This window comes from Engystomops pustulosus, chromosome 2 (assembly GCF_040894005.1).
Source record: "Engystomops pustulosus chromosome 2, aEngPut4.maternal, whole genome shotgun sequence".
Lineage (NCBI taxonomy): Eukaryota > Metazoa > Chordata > Amphibia > Anura > Leptodactylidae > Engystomops > Engystomops pustulosus.
In genome coordinates, this window is record NC_092412.1 from 88,925,498 (window position 1) to 88,949,623 (window position 24,126).

The 24,126-nt window shown below is 38.7% G+C and overlaps 1 protein-coding gene across 2 annotated transcripts in view; it reads left to right on the forward strand.

Annotated features, from left to right (window-relative positions):
• FARP1 (FERM, ARH/RhoGEF and pleckstrin domain protein 1) overlaps positions 1-24,126 on the forward strand; it is a 118,201-nt gene that overhangs the window by 67,727 nt on the left and 26,348 nt on the right. The window contains exons 3-13 of one of the 2 annotated variants that reach the window (XM_072135465.1): positions 5,650-5,754; positions 6,161-6,203; positions 7,162-7,240; positions 14,083-14,180; positions 17,074-17,188; positions 17,708-17,855; positions 18,611-18,706; positions 19,420-19,583; positions 21,635-21,703; positions 21,820-21,883; positions 22,805-23,033. In XM_072135465.1, the coding sequence (XP_071991566.1) occupies positions 5,650-5,754; positions 6,161-6,203; positions 7,162-7,240; positions 14,083-14,180; positions 17,074-17,188; positions 17,708-17,855; positions 18,611-18,706; positions 19,420-19,583; positions 21,635-21,703; positions 21,820-21,883; positions 22,805-23,033 (1,210 nt within the window). Of the gene's footprint in view, positions 1-5,649; positions 5,755-6,160; positions 6,204-7,161; positions 7,241-14,082; positions 14,181-17,073; positions 17,189-17,707; positions 17,856-18,610; positions 18,707-19,419; positions 19,584-21,634; positions 21,704-21,819; positions 21,896-22,804; positions 23,034-24,126 lie in introns of both variants that reach the window. The other variant, XM_072135464.1, reaches the window with a different exon arrangement.

The following is a 24,126-nucleotide window of genomic DNA, read 5'->3' on the forward strand; positions in this document are numbered from 1 at the left end:
ACTTATTGAACCGCCCTCGTAGATCTATTGTAAAGTATGAATCTATACAACAGGTGTGTACTGTTTGTATTGTACTTTTTTTTTCTCTTTTAATTCTAACCATCACAAAAAACATCCTGAGAAGCAGGTGGTTGCACATAGATTAGCTTCATTAAATGGGGCTAATCTCCTGCACACCAGAGGTTTGGGATTGGACTTTGATTGTGATTTTAAATATCAGTTAACTTAAACTTAATATAAACATACAATAGACTCTTTGTAGATAAATGTAAATGCTATAAACATTTTCTTTGACGTCTTTGTGATCAAGGTAAGTTTGAAGGTGCATTACACAGGATTGGATTCCATACTGGATCACACTGGATTTCTACATTACAGTAATGGAAAATCTGCTGTGTTGTACAGTGGCAGCAAACTTAATGACAAATCTTGTCCACGTGATGGGGAAACACTTGCTGAATAAACTGTGCCATGGCTGAAATTTCTAGACCCAACATACCAGTTTATTTCACCTTGTGCAGTGTATAGCTAGGGCCAGGCAATTTTGTCCAATAATTTTTTTTTGAAGGAGGAGGATTCTAGATCTTTTAGTTTGTTAATGTTCATTGATACAGCCATGTACATGACCCTTGACCTCATAGACCACTGACTGGCTGCAGCATCCAATCCTTGTGCAGCAGGATTGCTGGAGGGCCTCAACTATTTACATATTTCAGTAATAATCATCCTAGCTTTATTTTTTGGTTTGATATAGTGCATAAGTTAATGTTTTGATGTGCAGTCTGTCCAGAATAGGCTTTTAGAATATAGTTTCATGGCTACTCAGGCAATCCTCTGATATAGTTTACTGGAATGGACAACTCATCTTCCTGGTCTAAATTTCTGCAGACACAATGCTTACACAGCTTAGAGCCACACTCTCATGACACATCAGAGCCTCCAAGGCTCAGCAGCACCCCGCACAGCCCTCACAACTCCCATTATAAAATACAACAACATTCAACAATATTATGTGACCATATAAATAAATAGAACTCTCAAGGACATTGATGACATAGACATGAACTAAGGTGCCCTACTACTCATCAAAACCAACCTATGCTTACATGGCATTCTTATTTAGCCTTTCACCAAGCTTCTGAGCCTATAATTTGTAGACTGCCATACAGGACTTGCACTTTCCCAGATTTTACTTATTTTAACTTAAAATTGTTGGGTGTTTCCTTCTCAGATGTGCAGTGATTACACACCAGTCTCTTGGTAGTTAGGTTGGGTTTCTTAAAGTGCTATTTAGCATTGGAGAAAAATAAAACTACGCCTGAAGATTTCTATGGCTCAAAATAAAACTGGTGACGTGGCAAAGATGTAGTTGGATCTTACTGTATTTGCCGTATGTTTCTTCATTCAGACTTATGATGATGAGGTAAAATAGCAGAAGATACATTTAATTTCATTGATGGTTTTGCTCAAAATTCATGAGATGTCGTGCAGCAATACGGATGTATAATTAGAATAGTTTCTGTTTCTTCTTCTTATTGTGTTTTGTTAAAAAAAAGTTTTAATTCATTGTGAACCAAACATACCTTGAGAATGCTGTAGCTACACTGGTGCAGAAACATATCTTGTTTAATCCCTGAACCGAGTGGTTCTGTTAAAAAAATTTTTTATAAAATTCAAGACCTTTGGTAAGGGAGGGTGTTTTTATAAACACATAACACATGGAGCTTCCTGAACTATCCAGACAGGACTAATCAACCTGAGCTGGATGACTAATACACAGCAGCTGGGGAGTATGGTGCAGCGATTGATTAATTCTGCCTTTCAGGGACAACACAGTGATGATGTATTTTTGGCTTATGCTGGGCAGGACGAGGCTGAAGCAGTGCACAATTAGAGTCAGAAGAAGCGCTGAGCCAGCCAAAGAAGCGACAGAGCATCATTTGTAATTTTATAATTGTTTTTCAGCAGAACCACTTTATTCAGGGATTAAACAAGATATGTTTCTGCATCAGTTTAGCTACAGCATTCTCAAGGTATGTTTGGTTCATAATGCTTAAAAGCAAATGGTAGATTTCCTTTAAATCACTGCATTATTGTTATAAAGAGAATATCCGAGCAGCTCACAATTTTTTAAAAATTCATATTTAGAAAGAAATCTGTAGCATTAATATTATAAATGCAGTATTTTTTTTGTAATGGGCTTTACTATTGAAGATGTCTTTATTTCCTCATTTCTCACTTTTCTAGGAAATCTACATTTTAATTTAGAAGGAAGTTCCCCTTTTGTATGACTGGGTCACAAGGCTTCATGACACATTTGATGATATAACCCATGTAGAATAGGGGTTATCTCATCTGGGAATCAGGTTATGTCAGAGATTGATAGTGCCCTGGGAACTGTAGAATTTTCCTTCTCTTTCTCTTTCCAACTCAAATACTTTAGCAAAAATAACTAATTTAACACGGGAAGCAGAAATGTACTGATTGGTGGAAACTATCCCATTAAGATGTTAATGCAAACCGTCATATTTTGCAATGCAGATTATATCCATTCTGTAATGTAAATTATGTTTGGGTCTGAATTAAACCCTGAAAAGGAGTCACAAGTACAGGCTGTACTTTGGAAATGTCCCCTTTTCTGAGGACAGATCTCAGCTGGAGATCAGTGGGAGCTGTATGAGTGTTGGTTCAGTACTAGAGATGAGCGAGCACTAAAATGCTCGAGTGCTCGTTATTCGAGACGAACTTTTCCAGATGCTCGAGTGCTCGTCTCGAATAACGAGCCCCATTGAAGTCAATGGGAGACTCGAGCATTTTTCAAAGGGACCATGGTTCGGGAATAAAATGTGTTATTTAATTGAAAAAGAATGTCTTCTGATAAGTTAGCAGATGTATGCAAACATCTGCAATCTATTCTTCACTGTTCCGCGCGTATATTATCTCCCGACAAGTTAGCAGATGTGAAGAACAGTGAAGAATAGGATCATTTAAGTGAAAAACACAGTGAAGAATAGATTGCAGATGTTCGGCACATCTGCTTACTTGTCGGGAGATACGCTGTCTCCGTGCCCCGCTGTCTCCGTGCCCCGCTGTCTCCGTGCCCCGCTGTCTCCGTGCCCCGATGTCTCCGTGCCCCGATGTCTCCGTGCCCCGCTGTCTCTGTGCCCCGCTGTCTCCGTGCCCAGCTGTCTCCGTGCCCCGCTCTCTCCGTGCCCCGCTCTCTCCGTGCCCCGCTCTCTCCGTGCCCCGCTCTCTCCGTGCCCCGCTCTCTCCGTGCCCCGCTCTCTCCGTGCCCCGCTCTCTCCGTGCCCCGATGTCTCCGTGCCCCGCTGTCTCCGTGCCCCGATGTCTCCGTGCCGCTGCCTGATGTCTCCGTGCCACTCCGTGCCGCTGCCTGATGTCTCCGTGCTGCTGCCCCATGTCTTCGTGCTGCTCCCCGGTGTCTCTGTGCTGCTCCCCGGTGTCTCTGTGCTGCTCCTCGTTGTCTCTGTCCTGCTCACCGTGTTCTGCAATGTGTTCTTCACACATATATATTGTTCTTCACATACTATTTTGTTCGCACCGTTCCGCGCGTATCTTCCGACAAGTAAGCAGATGTGCCGAACATCTGTAATCTATTCTTCACTGTGTTCTTTACTGTGTTTTTCACTTAAATGATCCTGTGTTCACTGTTTTTATTCTATTCTTCATTGTTCTTCACTGTGTTTTTTTAATTAAATGCTCGATCTCGAGCAGGGGAAATACTCGTCCGAGCAACGAGCCGTCTCGAGTACCTTAATGCTCGAACGAGCATCAAGCTCGGACGAGCATGTTCGCTCATCTCTATTCAGTACCTTTCTTTATGTTACTCACATTTGAATGGCGCTTTCATCAGCGCAAGGAAAATGCCACTTCCTAGATGTCTACCTCTCATAATTTATTGACTGAACTTTCCAGATATATTTGCATTAAAATTAATTATAGTTTACTGAGGGAAAACCACTTTTTCAAATCATTTATTTCTTTGGATTTCTTTTCATTGCTTTTAACAAAGTTTCTAATATAATGACCGCAGGCAGTGCTGTTTTTGTTGTTGATGTTTACCCAAACCACAACAGAGGCTTTTTATGTAAGAAGACAGTAACAATGTTGTTACATTGGCCAACATTTACTATTACTGTCTAATTTCTAGACCCTACTGACTTGGATTACATGGCTTTATTAAGGGCCAAATTTATCACAATGGTTGATTCTGAATGATGAATCTGGTGCATCTTTCTGTCTAGTATAACAACACCTACTAGTTTTATGCAGAAAATTAGTCCACCAGAAACTTGAGACCAACTCTGTTGGTCTTATCATTGCGGCTTTTAATAGCCAGCAGTCTGGATTTTGGCTTAATGAATGTGTCTTAAAGTTAGGCTCATAAATTTAAGAATTTCTGGATAATATACTTGTCAAAAATGAAATTATCCTTAGTTTTGACAGTGATTTTATAATATGTGTTTAGCATAGAAAATATTAGCCATGTGTTATTGTATTGTAATTTATATCTGTGGTCTCCATCTTACAACTTAGATGATCCAGCATGGAACCTTTTATCTTCCACCCCCAGTTAACATTTTTATCTAAGATTGTTTCATTGCTTAAAGGCACACACTGCTATTAACCTGTTATATGGGACGGTGACAGGGTCTTCCTATAATCTGGAAGTTTAAGCGCTTCACAGAAAAAGTACTGTGAACACTGTATTTTAAATGCTTGAAGAGTCATGATGAAATGCCCCCTCCAGACTTGAATACTATCCTATAGGCCTGGCTCATCATCATTAGTCGACACATCATCTTCTGTTGTATGGTGGCTGCTTATAGAGTAATCAGCATTTCATATGATCTTTGATGTTGTGTACATTTTTTAAAATATACTTCATTACGGAATTCTGCTTAGTTTGTAGTTACAATGTTACTTTTATGTTGCTATGGCAAATCTGTCTATAGTATAGTTCTTTTTCACTTATCCTGTTTGTTACACAACTGTGAGAGTTAACCCTTTCTGCTCTCTCCCTGGCTGCAGAATATTTTCAGAGATCACTGTGAAAGTGAAGGGGTTAATTCTTCCTTCGCAGAGCACCAAACATGGGGAGATTAGATGTGAGCCCCTGTAGACACGCGCTGTACGGGCTTGAATATGCATCTCTATGGGAGGCATAGCTTCATTTTATTATTTATTTATACAAACTAAGCTGAATTTGTTAATGAAATATACTAGTAAAATGTTCACCTCATCCCCCCACACAATATTAAAAATGATCTCAAATGAAAGTTACGCTTTAAGCGATCTGATGATGATGTACTAGTGTTAACCTCCAGGACAGTATTTAAGTCAGGAAGGAGGAAAGGCAAACATGACTCTTATCTGTGACTCTCCATAAGTCATTTGTATACAGTATTCAAAGCTCTTTTTCTATAAAATCAACAATTTCACATGATTAGGAAGGACAATATTGTAAACAGGTTCAGTGGAAGACCCAAATCCGCATTGCAGTTTCCCTTTAAGTATTGATAAAAACACTAATGCACACAGACGTTTATATTTGAATTGTCATTTTATATTTTTTTTACTGTTTCATTTGATACATGAATTTACAATTTATTTCTTTTTTTATTGTAGCTAAGAGCCCCTGGGAAAGCACTTCTAGATGCTGTCTGTAGCCACCTTAACCTAGTTGAAGGGGATTACTTTGGACTGGAATTTCAGGACCATAGGAAAATGATGGTATGTGTTATGAAATCCATGTAATGCTGCTCACCTTTGTTTGCACGTGTTTATCAAACTGTACATAGCTGTCTACAGAGAACATTGATGTGTCATGCTTACATCTGAGAGGATCACATAATTTAATTCTGTAATCACTGATACCACGGTTTTCAAAAGTACTGGAGTTTTAAGTCGTTAAAGCGCAGGGGTCCCCAAAATCTGTTATTTATGGTGGTCTATAATGATTCACACCCCTGTTCACATTTTATATATGCATGTATGCCAGTTATAATGTAAGTAAATGAAGCTGATTGAGGATAACAAGAACTGTTGGTAGCTATGTCTAGCCGAGTGTGGTATTGTTTTAAGTGACTCACAATGAAACACAAACAGCATTGTAGTTACATTGACGTTGTCTTTGCAGGTATGGCTGGACCTGCTGAAACCGATTATTAAACAAGTTAGAAGTAAGTGTTTTTTTTTTTCTTTCTATGTTTTAATTTAAATAAAATATTTTTCTTAAAGAACGTTCCTCTGTCTAGATACTGCTGTTACCTACAGAACTTCTTGTAGTGCCCCTGGTGTTCTTTGGATGATCACTTAAAAGATACAGTGCTGATAAGCATGCGTGTCCAGTAGCCATGTCAGACTACCTGAATAATCTTCATTAGAGAAATGTAGATTGGCTTTTGTACTGGTCAACCAATAGATATTGGCTCTGCAGTTAACCAAAACAGGATATATACGTGAGGGAACACAAGAGGGCACCAAAAAGTATGAAGTCAGGAATATCTAAACACAGGGCAATCCCTTTTAAAGAAGCGTATTCAGAGATACTTGACAGAAGTATCAAATGTAGGGGTATGGTAATTAGGCTTCAGAGGTTTAGAGAATATAAGATGGAACTTCGATGGAAAACAAATATAGTCAAGGAAATCTTTTAGTCCCTGCTGGTGTCAGTCCTATCCTATTTGTTATTGTTCTGCCTCACCAGCTTTAAACAACTGAAGCCCCTAATGATATGACAGTAGTGTGACCAGATGTGGGCAGAGACCTTTAAAACATGCTCCGTTTACAACTGCTTTGTTTTATAGTGAATATCATAGTGTCCAATCAGTCCGCAATGATATCAGAGGCATCAACTTGATTAATCCATAAAAGGGTCGCAGGGGTCGAAAAAATAGGGCTGCTTTCTTTTAAAAACTGTGCCACACCTTACCAGGGTTTGTGTCTGTATTGCAGCTGAGCTGTATAGAAATGAACAGAGCTTAGTTGCACTACGAAACTCTATTCTTTGACTGAAAGAGTGCTTTCCTGGGATTGAAGTTTCAGAACAGAGTGTGCAATAATCTAATAGGTTCAGTTTCTATTCTGTTTTGCAAATGTTCCCTTAAACTGTATTGATTCCAGTTCTCTTAATTATAGGACCCAAGACTACGGTTCTAAAGTTTGTTGTAAAGTTTTTCCCACCCGATCACACCCAACTTCAAGAAGAATTAACAAGGTTTGTGTCATCTGATTTATAAAAAGTACAGTAATATGCACAATGTTGATTTTAGCACAAGAATATAAGTGGGGATTCTCTGCACTCACACATCCTCCATTCAATGGTGCTTTCACCCTGGCTAACGGAGAGTAAGCCAGAATATCTGTGGGGCTGAACAAATGATGGGTACCTAGTTTCCAATAAACCTTGAAATGTGCTACTTATCTTTTTGTGGAAACATAATATTTAGGTAATCTACCACCAGGATGAAGGATTGTAAACCAAGCACACTTGCATGCTGGTATGTGGCTCATCGGTAGGATCCGCTATTCTTTTAACCTCTTGTGTCTTGGTTTAAAAAACAAACAAAAAAGGCTTTCAAAATTGTGCAAAGGACCTGAAGGGCCCCAGGCGTAATTGACAGATATGGAGCCTGAAACCCCTCAGGCTTATTTGCATAATTTTTAAAGCCTTTTGTTGCAAAATCAAGGGCATAAGAAGCTAAAAGAAGAGCAGCTCCTGACGGAGGGCACACACCTAAATGTAAGTGTTTTTGGTTTACAATCCTTCATAGTTTTCCTTTGGTAGAGGCTACAAAAGCCAGTTAATCACATGTAGTCTACGGTATTTTGTCTACACTAATTACAATTGCTAAGTTTCCAGTGCAACAAAGTTGCAGTAATGAATAGCCAATGTTGAACAGTTTGTATCCATTTCGTTAGGCACTGGTTTATTTTTTTCTACAACGAAAATTAGTGCTTGCTGGGCCTATTTTAATAATAATTGGGTAATTTAATAACAGTTGGGTAATTTCTGTTGGATGGCTGTGTTCATCCATATGTGATTTCTCAGTTGTAGCATAGGATGGTATGTTGATACCAACATTCACTAGGTATTTTTTTGATATTTTTAATCTTAATAATATTGCCATATATTTCAATACAAATACGATGATTGCAACTACTTAAGAACAAACACCTGACTTTCCGACAACCCCTAGTTGCAAACAGACCTCTGATGATAGATAATTTACTGTACTTTAGCCCTATACTACAATAAACAGCTATAACAGTTATTTAAGGTGTCTGCAATTAAGCTTTATTGTTAATCCTGGTCCTTATGACAATCCAACATTTTTAAAATCCAGTTGTCACAGACTCCAAAAAAATCTGGCTAAAGTCAGAATTATAAAATATACATTTTCGACTTGTGTACATATTCAACTTAAGAACAAACCTACAGAATCTATCTTGTACGTAACCCGGGGACTGCCTGTATACAGTTGGAGAAGTTATTCCCTGGCAAATATAAAGGCTTGCTTCTGTAACATTTGTAAAAGAGCTAGAAACTGAAGACTTTAGAAATGGCAGATATGTAAAAACTAACATTTGTAAGCAGCACTGCTTGGTTTTCAAGAATGTTGGTCTGGCAGGTTGTGAATTATGAGTACATGGCCAGCTGGCAGCTTTTTCATGGCTCCGAGAAGTTTTTCAGCAATTTTGGCAATGTGTACTGCACAGATCTACCCACTTAAAGGAGGTCATTATTTCTCTTGCTTGTTTTAAAATGTTTCATCATGATGTATAGAAACAAAACACAACAGTAAAGAAACACTAGACCTAGAGATAAACAAGGAAAGTAAATAGAAGATACTGGTGTTTACATGTAGCTGTTTAACTTGTCAAAATCAACCGGTTATATTAGAGAATTAACCCTCTGCTGATCTGTTACATCCACCCACTGAGCAGGAAAGAATTAGTCTGGGGTGGGACTTTTCACATTTTTCCCCTTCTGTAGAATGGCCCTTGCTCCTGCAAGTTCTCCTAGCCCAAAAGCTGAATATTAAATATTAAAACATAATATATGACATTTCAGTTTTAATTGTATTTGAAGATAAAGATAACATCTGATCAGAGTAAAGCCCCTTGCACATGCAGCCCATACCATTATAATAATTCCTTTATTTATATAGTTCACACAGATTATGCAGCCCTACATAGAGTTTTGCCAAATCGGTCCCTGTCCCCAATGGGGCTCACAATCTAATCAACCTACCAGTATGTTTTGGAGTGTGGGAGGAAACCGGAGGAAACCCACACAAACACAGAGAGAACATACAAACCGTTTCAGTATGGGTGGCATACAGCCACATTCATTTACATGGGCAAATAGCCCATCCATATGAGTGGACCTATCGCCCACCGTACCTTACCGTTGACAGGAAAAGGATAGAGCTGGCTCAATTTTCTTGTACATATGACTGTACGGCACTGCTCACCCTTCCCCTCTCCTGTGTGCTACGGCCCGGGCAAGCTTAAGTACATGTGCAAGGAGCCTAAAGGAAAAGATTAACAATTAGCAACGTGGGTGATTGACCATTGGTCCTTAAGTGGTGTTGGTTTAGGGTCCCCACATTGCCCAATATAATTGTCGTCTGGGACTGCTTTACAAAAAAAAAGTATATGCCTACCCACCTAAGTCTGCTACTATCTACCCTGTGCTGTACCTCCAACCCTGCAGCCATAGTAGCACACCTAGGCTCCAGGGTGTAACGAGGGTATAGGGCTCACCATGCACGCGCCAGGTTTGCTGCGTGGTAAGCTGACATCAGAGAGGGAGGGTTAGGCGCTAATAGGATGTGTGAGGGTTAGGAATAAAATAACGAGCGAGGGCAGTGCCTAGCGTTATGCTAATTAACCAGCGAACGTTAGATTTGAAACGAGCCATGAACCCGAGGGGAGCAGAGATCTGAAACTAACACTTACATAATGTACTAGGCAGTGCTTATTGCAGCCTGTCACCATTTAAATTGTACCTTCTGGTGACAGGTTCCCTTTAAGGTGAGTATTATACATATAAACCATATATATGTTTCTGGTAAAGAGAAGAATGACATCCTCTTCAATTAACTTAGGCAGCCTGGTTAAATCTTTCTTAATATATATTCAACCTTTCAGGGAACTATGCAAATAGTCCAGTGTGTGCACAAGGAATAAAACCGTTTTTTTTAATTTGCATGCAGTGCATGGTTTCACCTGGTGGGTAGAGCTACTGTGACTCCTTACTCTACCCACCTACTTCTATGTAATCTAACAACACAGTGAGATTCTGTCTCTTTCTAGCAAGACAGAATTCAGGGGAGTTTTGAGAAAGAGAATTAAGTTGAAAAGGAAGCGCTTTGCTGACAATATATTACAAAGTTTTATGTATTCACTAGTATTCTTGATTTATGCAGAGTTTTTTGCAAAGTTAATAACAACTTAAAGGAAATCTACTAGCAAAATAAAGCATAGTAAACCAGGGACACTTACTCATAGATCCAGTCACCGTGACTGTGGTTATCTTCTTATATTTGTTATCCATGGCATCATTCCTTTTAAAATCAACTGTTAAAATCAGCTAATGTGCAAGTAGTGGTCTGAGGAGTGTTATTAGAGCCCCTCTGGGCTTGAGCATCATAGGCTGTCTCCCCCTCCCCACTTCTCCCTCAGCACTTTATGATGTAATCTCACTGCAGCAGAGGAAGTTTCAGCACACAGTGGGAGGGGGGAGTGCACCTTGCATACTGTAAGATACAGCACAAAGGGGCTCTGGTTACGCCTCAGAGTCCTTCTGCCTCTACGTCGGTCTTTAAGGGTATTTCTTCTGATGCGACACCTTTCTACGGCGCCGCGTCAGAAGAAGATTTCGGGACATCGGGTCAGTATAGTGCCGGTGTCGGTCTGTGATATGAAGTCAAGTATGACCGCGGCGTGCAAGTGTGTCCCACGTGGATCGGACCCCCCAGTGTGCTTACCGGGGGATTCGATCCCTCCTGCAACTGCCCCTGGGTCTGGCGAGTGACCCGAGGCTTCCGGCTCCTTTTCTCGCCGGGTTCTGCCTTCCTGGCAGGACCCAGCTGTATGTAACTGAGCATGTGCAGCATGTTACTTACACTATACACTGCAATACAAGTATATTGCAGTGTAGAGGCTTGATCACGCAATCGGATGATCGCTTGTTCAAGCCAAAAGGTAGAAAATGTATGAAAGTTAAAAAAAAAAAGAAAGAAATAAAATAATGTCCTATAATCTCCCCAGTTACACATATAATGCAAATACAGTATATAAAACACAAAACACACGATAAAAATGTACATATTTGTATATCAATGCGTCCGTATTAATCTGTACAATAAATCTAAATCAATATTGAACCCGCTCGGTGAACAACGAAAAAAAAAATACGAAAAACTTCTCGTAATATACAATTTTTCATCAAACACCATCACAAAAAATGTTCTAAAAAGTGATCAAAAAAAGCTATGTTCCCTAATATGATACGACTGAATAGAACAACTCTTTTCGCAAAAAAATAAGCCCTCAACCAGAACCGACAACAGAAAAATACGAAAGTTATGGCCCTAAAAAGTTGTCATTAGTAAAGACAATGCGATTTTCTCCAATATTGGTTTTGCTCAGTAAAATTGAGCAAAGATAAGAAAAACGATATAAATGAGATGTCAGCGTAATCGTACGTTACGGTGAGCGGGGGGAAAAAGTGCTAAAAATCCAAAATAAAAATTTATGATTTTGTTTGTGTCACCCTTGAAATAGTTAATAAAATCTCATGAATAAGCTATAGACCCCCAAAATTAATTATCTATAGATTGTAACGCACCACGCAAATAATAAGCCATCATATGTTCGCATTACCAAAAAAAATTAAAATTTATAGCTTGTACAATGTGACGATCTGCTGTGAATGGCGCTGCTTTGATCCTATGCTCGGCCGTGCGCCCATACAACAGTTTACCACCAAGTATAGGGTATCTGTACACTCGGGAGAAATTGGGCATTAGACGTTGCAGAGCGTTTCATCATTTTATTTATTATGAAACTGTCAATTTTGGCCTAAATTAATGTATTTTCCCCAAAAATCCAAAAGTTTCTAAATCGCAGGTCCATACTGTTTTAACACATTTGAAACACTTAAAAGGTTAATAGACTCAATAGAAGTTGTTTTACATACATTGAGGGGTGAAGTTTCTATAGTGGGGTAATGTATGGGGTTTACTATTATTTAGGCCTTTCAAAGTCAAAATGTGAGTTTTAGAAATTTTCATGAAAATGAGAAAAATCACACCTAAAGTTCTGCGCCTCATAACATCGTAGAAAAATGACAGGACGCATAAAATATCCCAACATAAAGAAGACATTCCGTAAATGTAATTTATCAAGCTTTTTGGGTAGTTTTATTTCCTGTCTGGAAAGCTGAACATTTCAAACTTGGAAAATGAAGAATTTTTAGAAACTTTTGCCAAATTTTCACTTTTTTTCAGAATGAAATGCAAAACTTATCACTTTAATTTATAACTAACATGAAGTATAGTGTGTCACGAGAAAACATTCTCAAAATCACCTGGATATGTTAAAGCGTTCCGAAGTTATAACCAATTATCGTGAGACATGTTAGATTTGAAAAATCGAGTCTGGTCATTGAGCTGAAAACTAGTGTCGGTGATAAGGGGTTAAGGTAGTAAATTTATACATATATCATGTAAAGTCAGAGTTGCATATTGGTTATAAAAGGTCTTATCTCTGCCTATATGAATTTGCATAAATATTTAGTTTTGTATAGCATATTTTCTATATTTTCTCTCTTTTCCCTCTCGCATAGAACTGAGTTCCATATTTGACATTCCTTGCTATTCACTCTCTGAGGCTGTTTCATCTCTGTTTGTAAATGTTTGTCATTGTTTATACGTGTTGTTTTTCTACTGTTGTTTTGTGTTTATATATTGTATATATTATGTCTCTAAATACCTGTTTCACTGTCATGATAAATTATAATATGGGAGTCTTGTAGCTACAGTGGTAAGGTTTTGAATTCAGCCATGACTTGCTTTTGTCTGCTCTCTCTTTGTTTTTACAAGTTACATTGCCTTTGCCACAAAAACACAAAAGCTTACTGATAGAGCTGCTGGATAATATGTGGAGGTTATATAAATATCAGATATGCAAAAATACTTTGGCCTATGTGAGTATATCATATACTCAATAATAACTCTCATTGGTCAAAATGTTGCATATAAAGTTGTCCTTGCGACCATCTGTTTAATACATAACATGTCACATCAGGATTTACCTTGTTGAGGTTTTCCTGACAGTTCGTTGTATGTAGTAACTCCAGGGAGAGAACATGAGGAGCTTTATTACATTTTATGCTGTCTTTCCATTATCCTGATATCCTCTAACTTGAAGACAGAAGTGGGAGTTCATGTAAATCAATGAGCTCCTGTCTGGAAGAAACTTACACGTGAGGCTTGAAGCTGTCAGACAAATTGCTGCATCTTTCATGCACCGATAAATTGAGCTTATGTCTGACAGGCAAAACATCTCACTAGATTATTCGTTTAAGAAAAAATTCCCAGGACACTAATAAGTGTTTTCAGTTTTAAAAATCGTTGTCAGAAATTAGACTCATTTGTTCAGATTTCCTTCCAATGCGATTGATGTGACGGACTTCATCCATGCAGTTCTTCATTAATTCACCAAGATTTCCATTACAAAAGACTGAACATCGCTCTTGAGCATAAGTGAATACGACCCGTTGACCTGTTTTTTTTCCCTCTAGCATGCTGTATTTTATTAGCCTTTCTATATACTTTGCCTAAATCACAGGACTATAAGAAAAAACACAGCATTAGGAAACCGTGCTACGGTTCTATTTAATGGGTGGCTCATTTCACCTGTTGTGCCATGTTCCTATAGCTATACAATTTTTCCAGTTGTTCTATTCAGTTGTATATTTTTGATATGACAATAATATTTATATAATTTCTAAATATTTTTCTTTTGTCTGATTTGCATTCTCTTTAGGTACCTCTTTGCCCTGCAAGTGAAGCAGGATTTAGTACAAGGCAAGCTCACATGTAATGAAAGCAGTGCTGCTCTCCTCATCTCACACATCGTACAGTGTAAGTTTTTATTTGTATGTTTTTAGATATACGTTGAACCAGAACAAGCCATGTTTTTCCAACTCTGTCTGTACTGTAAAAAAATAGGTGAATGTGGAAGTGTCACCCACCCTCCAATCCACTTTTAATAACCTATCCTGTAAATAGGCAAGTAATAGTCTTGGGTTCTGGAAACACCTTCAGAGGGTTGTCCCAAGTTTTCCTGTAATTTCCTACCTCTAGGGTAGCAGGGATAACTTGCAGATCAATTGGGATCCGACCTCTGGCAATAGAGTGTTTGGTCAAGCGTCTGCTTCATTCATCTGGTGAAGCCTGAGTTAGAGAGCTGTTCCCTTTCTGGGCATGAATGCAACCCCCCTACTCCCCAGCGTGTTATCTGATATCTAGTGCTTTGTATAGGGGATAACATGCAAACTTTGGATAACCCTTTCAATTATGCGAAAATGTGTCCAATGGAAACTTATAGCATGCATAAATTGTAATGTTGGCTTCCATAGTCCCAAATTGGTAGGGTATGATTCAGGCGCCCATTGAGCTTTGAGTTTCATGTTATAATAAATTGTTCCAACCCATAGAAATACTTTAACAAAGCAAGAAACATCCATTTTTAAATTTGGAAACTTACATTTTTGTGATTTTTATAGTATATTATAAATATTTATAAATAGAGCAGTTTTGTGGTGTAATACATGGGGCTACATTATTCTGAAGCATAAAAACAAATACCAAATAAGTGCAAGATTTACATGAGTACCAAACATTTTACGTCCTATTTGCACGTGCTCTGTGCCGAAAGGATGTTTAGAAACGTCTTGACAGTAGCCAAATTGAAACGGCTATATCTCCTGAACCCAGGCACCCAGGAACACAATGTCATATTGATCCCTTGACTCCAAAGCCAGTTTTTACCATCGTGCCCAGGGCCTATTTTTAGAATGTAACATTGTATGTAACGTTTCATTATAAGTGTCTATAACTTTGGAACGCTTAAACACATCCAGGTGATTTTGAAATTGTTTTCTCTTAACACATTGTACATCATGTTAGTTGAAAAATTTGGGTAACATGTTTTGTTTTTAGCTATAAAAAAATGGAAATATGGGTAAATAAAAAAAAAATCTTCATTTTCAAAGTTCAAAATTTTCTGCTTTCCAGAGAGACTACCCAAATAAAATAACAATGATTTACCGAATGTCTGCTTCATGTTGGTATGATTTTGTATGTGTCCTCTTATTTTTCTAGGATATCTAGGAGTCTTAAAACCTTACATGCATTAAATTCGCCAAAATGTAATTTTTCAATTGACTTTGAGAGTGTGAAATAACAGTAAAACCCCAGAAATTACCCCATTATAGAAACTATACCTCTTTTAGGAAGTTTGTTAACTCTTTAGGTGTTTTCACAGAAGTTAAAACGAAAAGGCGCAATTTAGAAATTGTAATTCTTTTTGGAAACTACATTTTATTTTGGCCCAAAATTAAATATTAACAATAAATTAAATGATTAAGAGCACTGCAAAGTTTGATAACCAATTTTTCCTGACTATGCCAATACCACAGGGTTATTTGCTGTAAGGGCACAAGACAAGAAGAAGTGCCTTTCAGCGCAGATCTACATCATCACATTGTATAGGCTATACAAGAATTTTAGCTTATTTATATTTCACTGTTCACCGTACCATCTCTGTTCAGATCGTTACTCCCCTGGACGTCATTGGTAAGCGGCGATTGCTTGCCATGACAGCCTCACATTACGTTGTAGTACATGGTATGAACGATCAGACCCTAGAGGGTCTGAATAATAGAGAAAAAAAAAATAAATGAAACCTAAAAATTAAAATCACCTCCCTTTCCCTAGAACTGATATAAAATGGAATAAACAGTAAAAATCACAAACATGTTTGGTATCACTCAAACTCACCGATCTATCAAAATATAAAAGTGGTTTTTGCCGGCACCCAAATTTTCTAAATGCAACTTTTAAAAAATGTAATAACAACTGATCAAAACAGTCCTCAAAGGCACCTCACACAGCTCTGTACACCAAAGTATTAAAAAGTTATTAGCGTCAGAAGATGCCAAAACTTTTTTTTTTTTCACGTACACATTTGTTTAATTTTTGAAAATGTATTTAAACACAATATAACCTATATAAATTTAGTATCACTGTGATCATACTGAACCAAATACCGTATTTTCCGGGCCATTAGGCGCACCGGAATATAAGGCGCATTAGTCCGATGCGCCTTATATATGTAATAATTCCATATATAAGGCGCATCGGACTATAAGGCGCGGGGTCCGGGGGCGTGGTGGAGGTCCGGGGGCAGAGCGGAGACCCGCCGGGACGCGACGCGGAGAAGAGACACCGGCGACGCATGGAAGGTGAGTGGGGAAGGTGAGGGGGAGGTGGAGGAGGGCAGTGGACCATACTTACATAGGTCCCCGCTACCAGAGACAGCAGATCTCCAGCGGGAACTGCAGACCACGCGGCAGAAGTTGTTCGTGCCGCGTGGTCTGCAGTTCCCGCTGGAGATCTGCTGTCTCCGGTAGCGGGGACCTATGTAAGTAAGGTCCGCTGCCCAGCGCCATACATAGGGCGCACCGGACTATATAGCGCACTTTGGATTTCCACGGAAATCCAAGGCTTTTAAGTGCGCCTTATAGTCCGGAAAATACGGTAATAAAGAGCAAAGAGCCATCTGGTGACAAGTTCTCTTTAAAGAAGTGCTTAACAGAACTGCAAAAATTGACATGGACATTCAGTCATCAATGATGAATGGGTTAAATTAAATGACTGAACTGGCAAAAGTAGAGAGATGATTCTGTTTTGAGGACATGCAGTAAATACATGAAGACTTTCTGTTGAACAAATATTCTTTTTGTTAATTTAGCTGAAATTGGAGATTTTGATGAAGCTCTTGACCAGGAACATTTGTCAAAAAACACATACATGCCCCAACAAGAAGCCCTGGAAGAAAAGATCATTGAGTATCACCGCAATCACTTGTGAGTTTATGAATGCAATATCTTATTCACTTTTGCTGTGCTGTTCTACAGGTTCTAACATAGTATTTTCTAACAACTGTCCATGCATGGTCTCCTCATGGCAGGTGTCAGGGAGATAAGGATTGGGTGCTTTGATTTTTCACTGTCTAATCCTTTTATTCTCTGGCGGATTAGCCGCAGCCAGGGGTGTGAGCCCCATTTAGCACCTATGTATACCTCACGTAAACATGAAGTTGGGTAAGATAACTGCAACTATTGGCCAAATGCTTGTTTTGCCAACACCATTCTAAAATGTTTCAGCAGCTTAAATGCTATTGTCTTATGTAGACCCGAATGAGGCAGATATGATGACCAAATAAGGGAGGTCATAATTAAAAATCAAGTCTATTTGCTTTACTAGGTGTTCCTATACAGGACAAAAATTGCACTTGTTGATTTGATACATCTAACTATTTTATATGTCAATTCCTATGTTAAAGGCAACCTCTAGCAGTAAAATTGCCATTTTACTTTCCACAGTGGGCAGACACCGGCTGAATCAGATTTCCAGCTTCTGGAGGTTGCCCGACGCTTGGAGATGTACGGTGTCAGACTACATCCAGCCAAGGATAGAGAAGGAACTAAAATCAACCTTGCTGTTGCCAACACAGGAATCCTTGTATTTCAGGTTTGATTAATGGCATTGTCCTATTCTTTACAATTTTGCCACGTCGTCCAAGTTGGTTTAGGAATATCGGTGCAAGTTTCCTTTGCATTAAAAGCTGTCTTTAGTCAAAAGCATTTCCCACATTTTGACATTTCGTATAACATATTATAAGCATTGGTGTACTTTTAGCAATTCTATTCAACTTTTTCTAAGCTGAAAGAGATGTCATTTGAAGGCCAGTGTTTGACATTGACTTCTACATAAACACTAAACAAATCGCTGTGTATCATGTATTTTTCCTGGAGTATGAGGTTAACCTCCTTCTGCAGAAATAAATATAGCATTTAAAAAGTATTCAAAATTGTCCTTGCTTTCAACAGTCTTGGAATTGTTTTCAACATGCACATGTTGGTAAATATGGTAGCTATTATATGAAGCTAAAGAAAAGGTATGTACACATATCAAGGATACGTGTGTTCAGCTTGGGTGTTCAGTCTGGTTTTAACTTTTCCGATCACCATGTACCTCGGTTTTGAGCACTATTTACAGAATTAAGAGAAACTCTATTGACATATTGATTTCCATGTGTCCGACTTCATGAAGCTGACATTGTTTGAGATCTGGGTCACACTTACGTATTATTAATAGTACATTTTAATAGTTCTGGGTGGCATACTGCCTCAGAGTTTCTTAGGATAAAAATAGAATTACACGTTCATTGGCTTTATCTAAATTGAAAATTCTATCATCTTTTTTTCATTTTAATATTTTTACAGGGTCACACAAAAATAAATGCATTTAACTGGGCGAAAGTACGAAAGCTGAGTTTCAAGAGAAAAAGGTTTCTTATAAAGCTACGGCCTGATGCAAATGTAAGTTACATGGCAAGTCACAGTCTGCAGGCAGCATGTTATACTAGCAGGTGGTGGGGTGAGGCGAATTGTGTTTTATGCTGAAATCTATTCATTTAAATCCTTTCCTATGCTTAGGAGCCCAGTGGGATGTCCTATACATTAAGTGCCGGACCTTTCTGTGTGACTGGACATACTGCTTATGGATTCTGATTCACAGAATTTGTAGAATTTTAGATAAAAAAAAATAACAAGTTGCATAGTTTTGTAGAAAGTTTCATGCTGCATTTTATAGTGACAGATTCCCTTGTACAGGCAGTCCCCGGGTTACATACAAGATAGGGTCTCAAGGTTTGTTCTTAAGTTGAATTTGTATGTAAGTCGGAACTGTATATTTTATCATTGTAATCCCAGACAGAACTTTTTTGGTCTCTGTGACAATTGGATTTTAAAAATGTTGGGTTGTCATAAGAATCAATATTAACACTAAAGCTTCATTACAGGCACCAGTGATAACTGTTACAGCTGATTATTGTAGCCTAGGACTAAAGTACAATAAATTACCAATATCCAGAGGTCCGTTTGTAACTAGGGGTCGTATGTAAGTCGAGTGTTCTTAAGTAGGGGACCACCTGTATTTGGTATAGTAAACTTATTTCATTTCTAAGTGTGAAATTATTTAACCGAATGTCCTTTCCCATGAAAAATCATTAGTTTTATTTTTTTGTGCTCAGAGTTCTTACCAGGATACTTTGGAATTTATGATGGCTAGTCGGGATTTCTGCAAGTCGTTCTGGAAAATATGTGTTGAGTACCATGCCTTTTTCAGGCTATTTGAGGAACCCAAACCAAAGCCAAAGCCAGTTCTATTCAGCCGTGGTTCTTCTTTTAGATTCAGGTAAAAACTTGGTGATTAATATTCATCAAAATAAATGTTCAGCTAATCAAATGGGGTATATAATCAAATGTGTCTCTAATTTTGTATCAAAGCACTTGTGTTTTTGGTAGACTCAGGGCTCTTTCACATTAGCGTTGGTGCTCCGCTTCAGTTGCGCATCCGTTGCGTTTTGTCTCCATTGTGTTTCCCTTTTTTTTTTTCTGTTTTGCCTCTGTGCAAAAAAAAAACCCTGAAGGTTTAACATTGCATTGAAAACATCACACCTGGTTTTTCAGCCTCATTAGTGAAAATAAAACATGTTTCATCAGTTTCTTTTTTGTGTACCCATAGACTTCTCTTCATGGATGCACATTACAAAAGCAAATATAATAGGGCAGGTTTCATAAGTTTTTCCACGGACAACAGATCAGTGAAAATAGAAGCAAATATAAAAACTCCCAAGAAATCAATGGCTTTGTGAAGCATCTGTGGAAATCACTAAACCACAGACATGAAAAACAAAGCCAGTGTGAATGAGCCCTTACTACTATGTTGGGTGAATTCTATTCTTTAAACAACGCTGATAAGTTGTGTTAATTATAACTCTCATTATTATGGATCACTTCATTTGCCATAGAGATAAGTTTGAGGACGACTTATTACATGTTATGTTGTGTTCAAAAGTCCGCACTGCTTCAGTTGGAATCATAAAGTGAAGTTACTAAGCCTTTACATTTAACTGCATTACCATATTCATTTACATACTGAACAAATACGCATGGAGGATTTATCACAACTCTTACAAGTCTGATGTGCGCGTGTTTCCCGCCAAAAAGTTGCATGTCTATAATTGCACCAGTTTTTTGTGCAAAAATAGCACACAATAACAAATTGTGTACATGAACCATTTGCTCAGATACTGTATGTAACTTTTTGGAAGCAAAAATACACACCTCAGACTTGTGATAAATCACCCCCTCAGTGTCACTAACAAATCTGTCATCAGCATCAGGAAAGTGTAGAATAAGAAAAAGGTGATCTACAGAAAGGATGTTAGATTGTTGACCATTATAGTAGGAAAATGCAGCATTTATTTCTGTTTTACATATTAAATATAGGTAAATAATGCTATTATTCATCTACTACCGGTATATGGGCCAGGCTGTCATAAGCTGACTGTTAAGAATAGTATGTCGAAAGTGGCAAAGGGTCAGTGTTAAATCAGTGCAGTCAAAAGCCTCCAGCTACTATTTGTCGCTAGATAAACCTGATATGTTCTTCTTTTTTAAAAAAAAAAAACATGACACATCCTTCCATTTTATGTCCTCTGCCTCTGGCAAATTGTACTTCTTGCAAGTACTTGAAAAGGGTCTGATTCATTGTGACTTAATGGCACATACAGTACTTTTATCTTGAGAGACCTTCTATATATCTATAATAACTGCTTTCCAAAAGTTGCTGCTGGTGTGTTAGTCAAGCACTAAATCTAGAAATGAGTCATAAATGTAAATAATAAAATATAGTTATCCTTAGGCTGTATTCACACTGCCATTGCCCGCCATACCGTAGCATGGTGGGCAGAGGGCAGCCCACGCCCCACAGAGGGCTCACCCCCGCCCCTCTCCATAGGGATGTATGGCGCACGGCGCCGTAATGCGGGAAAAGATAGGACATGAAAGCTATCGCCATCTCACTGGTCTGTGCCCCTGTTAGTTTACAGGGGCACGGAAGCGCCGCTGATTTCAGCCTCTGGCCGGTCGACATGTCCGGCCACACCTACCCGTCCTCATATTTCAGCACATTATACAGTTCTGGGAATAGGGATGGATAGGCGTGGCCAGCCATCTCAGCCGGTAGCCAAACTCAGCAGAGCTTCCTTGCACCTTTAAACAAACAGGGGCACGGACCAGCAAGACAGCGGCCCAGGACCTGGGGAGCAAAGGAGGTAAGTACAGCTTCCCTTTCTTAAAAGTTTCCTCCCCAGCCCGCCTCCCTGATTTGCCAAGGAGTCTGACAGCCCCTTTAAGAAAAAAAAAAATTCTCTATTAATTTTGTTTATGCTTTTCTATTAGTGGCCGAACACAAAAGCAAGTTTTGGATTATGTGAAGGAAGGAGGACATAAAAAAGTACAGTTTGAGAGGTAAGAGATTCTCTTTTGCGACTGCATGAATAGTGATTAATGTAGTGCAGTTGAAGTAAATGGTAAAGTTTGCAAGTATTATGAAGTTTACATTTTTTTTATGCATTCTCTTGTAGGAAGCACAGCAAGCTTTGTTCCATAAGAAGTTTATCGTCTCCATCATCTGATCAGATTTTAGAGGTGCCAAAAAAAGTTAGTAATTACATCATGGGTTATCTGAAAAGTTTCGCTCAAATGCTTTGTACACCTGAGGGGTCATTTATTAACTATTTCATATTACTTATTATTATGATCCAAAATTGTTGCTTGTTTTTTTGTGCTCTCTCATAGAAAATCACCAGAGGAACTGTGTAATGGATTATTCTATAGTCATTATGTCCTTTAACTCTACCAAAATCCTGTGGTAATCTTTGTTATCCATGGCTTCCTTCTGAAATAAGCTATTAATATAATGATACTGAGTCTGCACTTTAGGTTCACAGGCTGTTACGCTGTGCAAGAGCAAGTCTCACCCTCCCCTGTTACACAGTTGGCAGGGTGAGGTGCTCCTGCACAGTGTAAGCAGCATAATTTAAGTTGATAACAAAAATAAGTTTGGCCACAGTTCCTGGATCTTCTTTATCCCTGCTGGATTTTGATTGTAGATTTCCTTGAAGGGTTAGTCTACACTAAGAAGCAAAGAAGGAGGAAGAGAATAGGAAAGACAATTTCTGAGGCATGTAGACTCAAACTTAGTGATTTAGCGCTGTTTGCAATGACAGTTTGAATATATTGAATGCATCCACATTTCCAAAATACTAGAATTCAAAAACGCACAAAATGTTATGTATGTTTGCTACTAGTTGCGCTGCTGGAATACACTGGACATGTAAGTTGAACCAGACTGTAACGGGCTCACCCTATATCTCCTCTGGACAGTATTTGACAGATTAATTTGTGTGCGCTCAATAGCCTGTCAATTACACCCCCAAGGGTCTGGGTAAGAGCTGGTTCTCTGCTTATCAATACCTTATGTTATTAAATTGATTGTCAGAGTTTTTGTTGTCCTGTTTAATTGTAACCATTAAGCATGTGACATTTTTACTTTTCTTTTTGCAACAGAGTCCTAAGGTAACCCTTATACAAAGTTGTGAACCAGATGAGATACAAACATTATCACCATGCAAAGAAGAGAAGTTAGTGACTGAGGTGCTAATACAACACAGAAGTCCATCTCCAAAGAAAGTGGAGAAGAGAGGAAAAGAAGGAACACATTTGACAATTGATGGGGAAGAAGCAGCCAAAGACCATGTACAGCAGAATATGAAGAACGCACACCACCCCAGCACAGGTCCAGCATCACGGGCTGCTCATGGCAGCAGTAACTCAATACCTTACATTGACTGCAGTGATGTAGATAGCGAATATGATATTCACAGAGCACTTTTAATGCGCTCGCAGTCCCAAACAAATGACAAGGATGAGGGTGGTTTCCATTGTAATGGAACCTATAGGACAGATGATTATGTAAAACATTCCAAACTGAAGCAACAAATGTCTTCTGTTAGGTCATCTTCTAATATTATTGAAGAATACATAGATGATGACTCAGCTGGCATGTCTTTTTATGCCGGCAACAGCCCTAAAATGCCCAGACACAGCTCGTTGATAGATGAAATGTTCAGTGCCCCTAATAGTCGTAGTCCTTTTGCTAGTCCATTGTCACCTGGAAGCAAGGGGTCAAGTCCAATTTTTAACAGGAGCGGCTCTCCAAGGTTTATTTCCGAAAATGTATACAACAATAATGGGGCAAGAATTCCAGATAATGATATTGGTAGCCCCGACTTTGACTATGCACAGTATGACACACCATTACATAGGCCACATATTCAGAAACTAAAGAGTGGCTACCGCAACCATTCTGATACTGATCCTTTTATTTTAAGTCAGATGGCCTCAACACCTGTAGTAGATCATAGAGCTGAGGAGCAAAGGCTAGACCATCTGGCCAAAATGGCTGCCTTAGAAGCTAAAATGATGTCAAATGGACTTTTTGAGAGCAAGCAATCCAAGTACAGCCCAATATTACGATCTTCTGTTAAAGTAGAAGATCACTTGGGTGGTGGTCCGATGGTTGATGGTTCCACCAGTAGTGGTAGCGAATCAAGTGATACAGATTCAGACATAGGTGATTCCTTTAGTCACCCACTTGTTTATGGGAACCCAATAGTGTTAAATTCATCACCGATGCCTAGAAATAATTACTCATTCGGTAGCCTTCAATTGGAAGAGTATGCTGAGGAAGTAAATGACGAGGACACAGTCCTTAGTTTTAGTGATGAAGATGGTGCCCATGTTTTTAGCTGCTAGGGGAGTAAGAACTGCATGTTGTACAGTTGATTTTACGATGGTGAAGCTTTTCTAGGCATAGTTTGCACTTTATG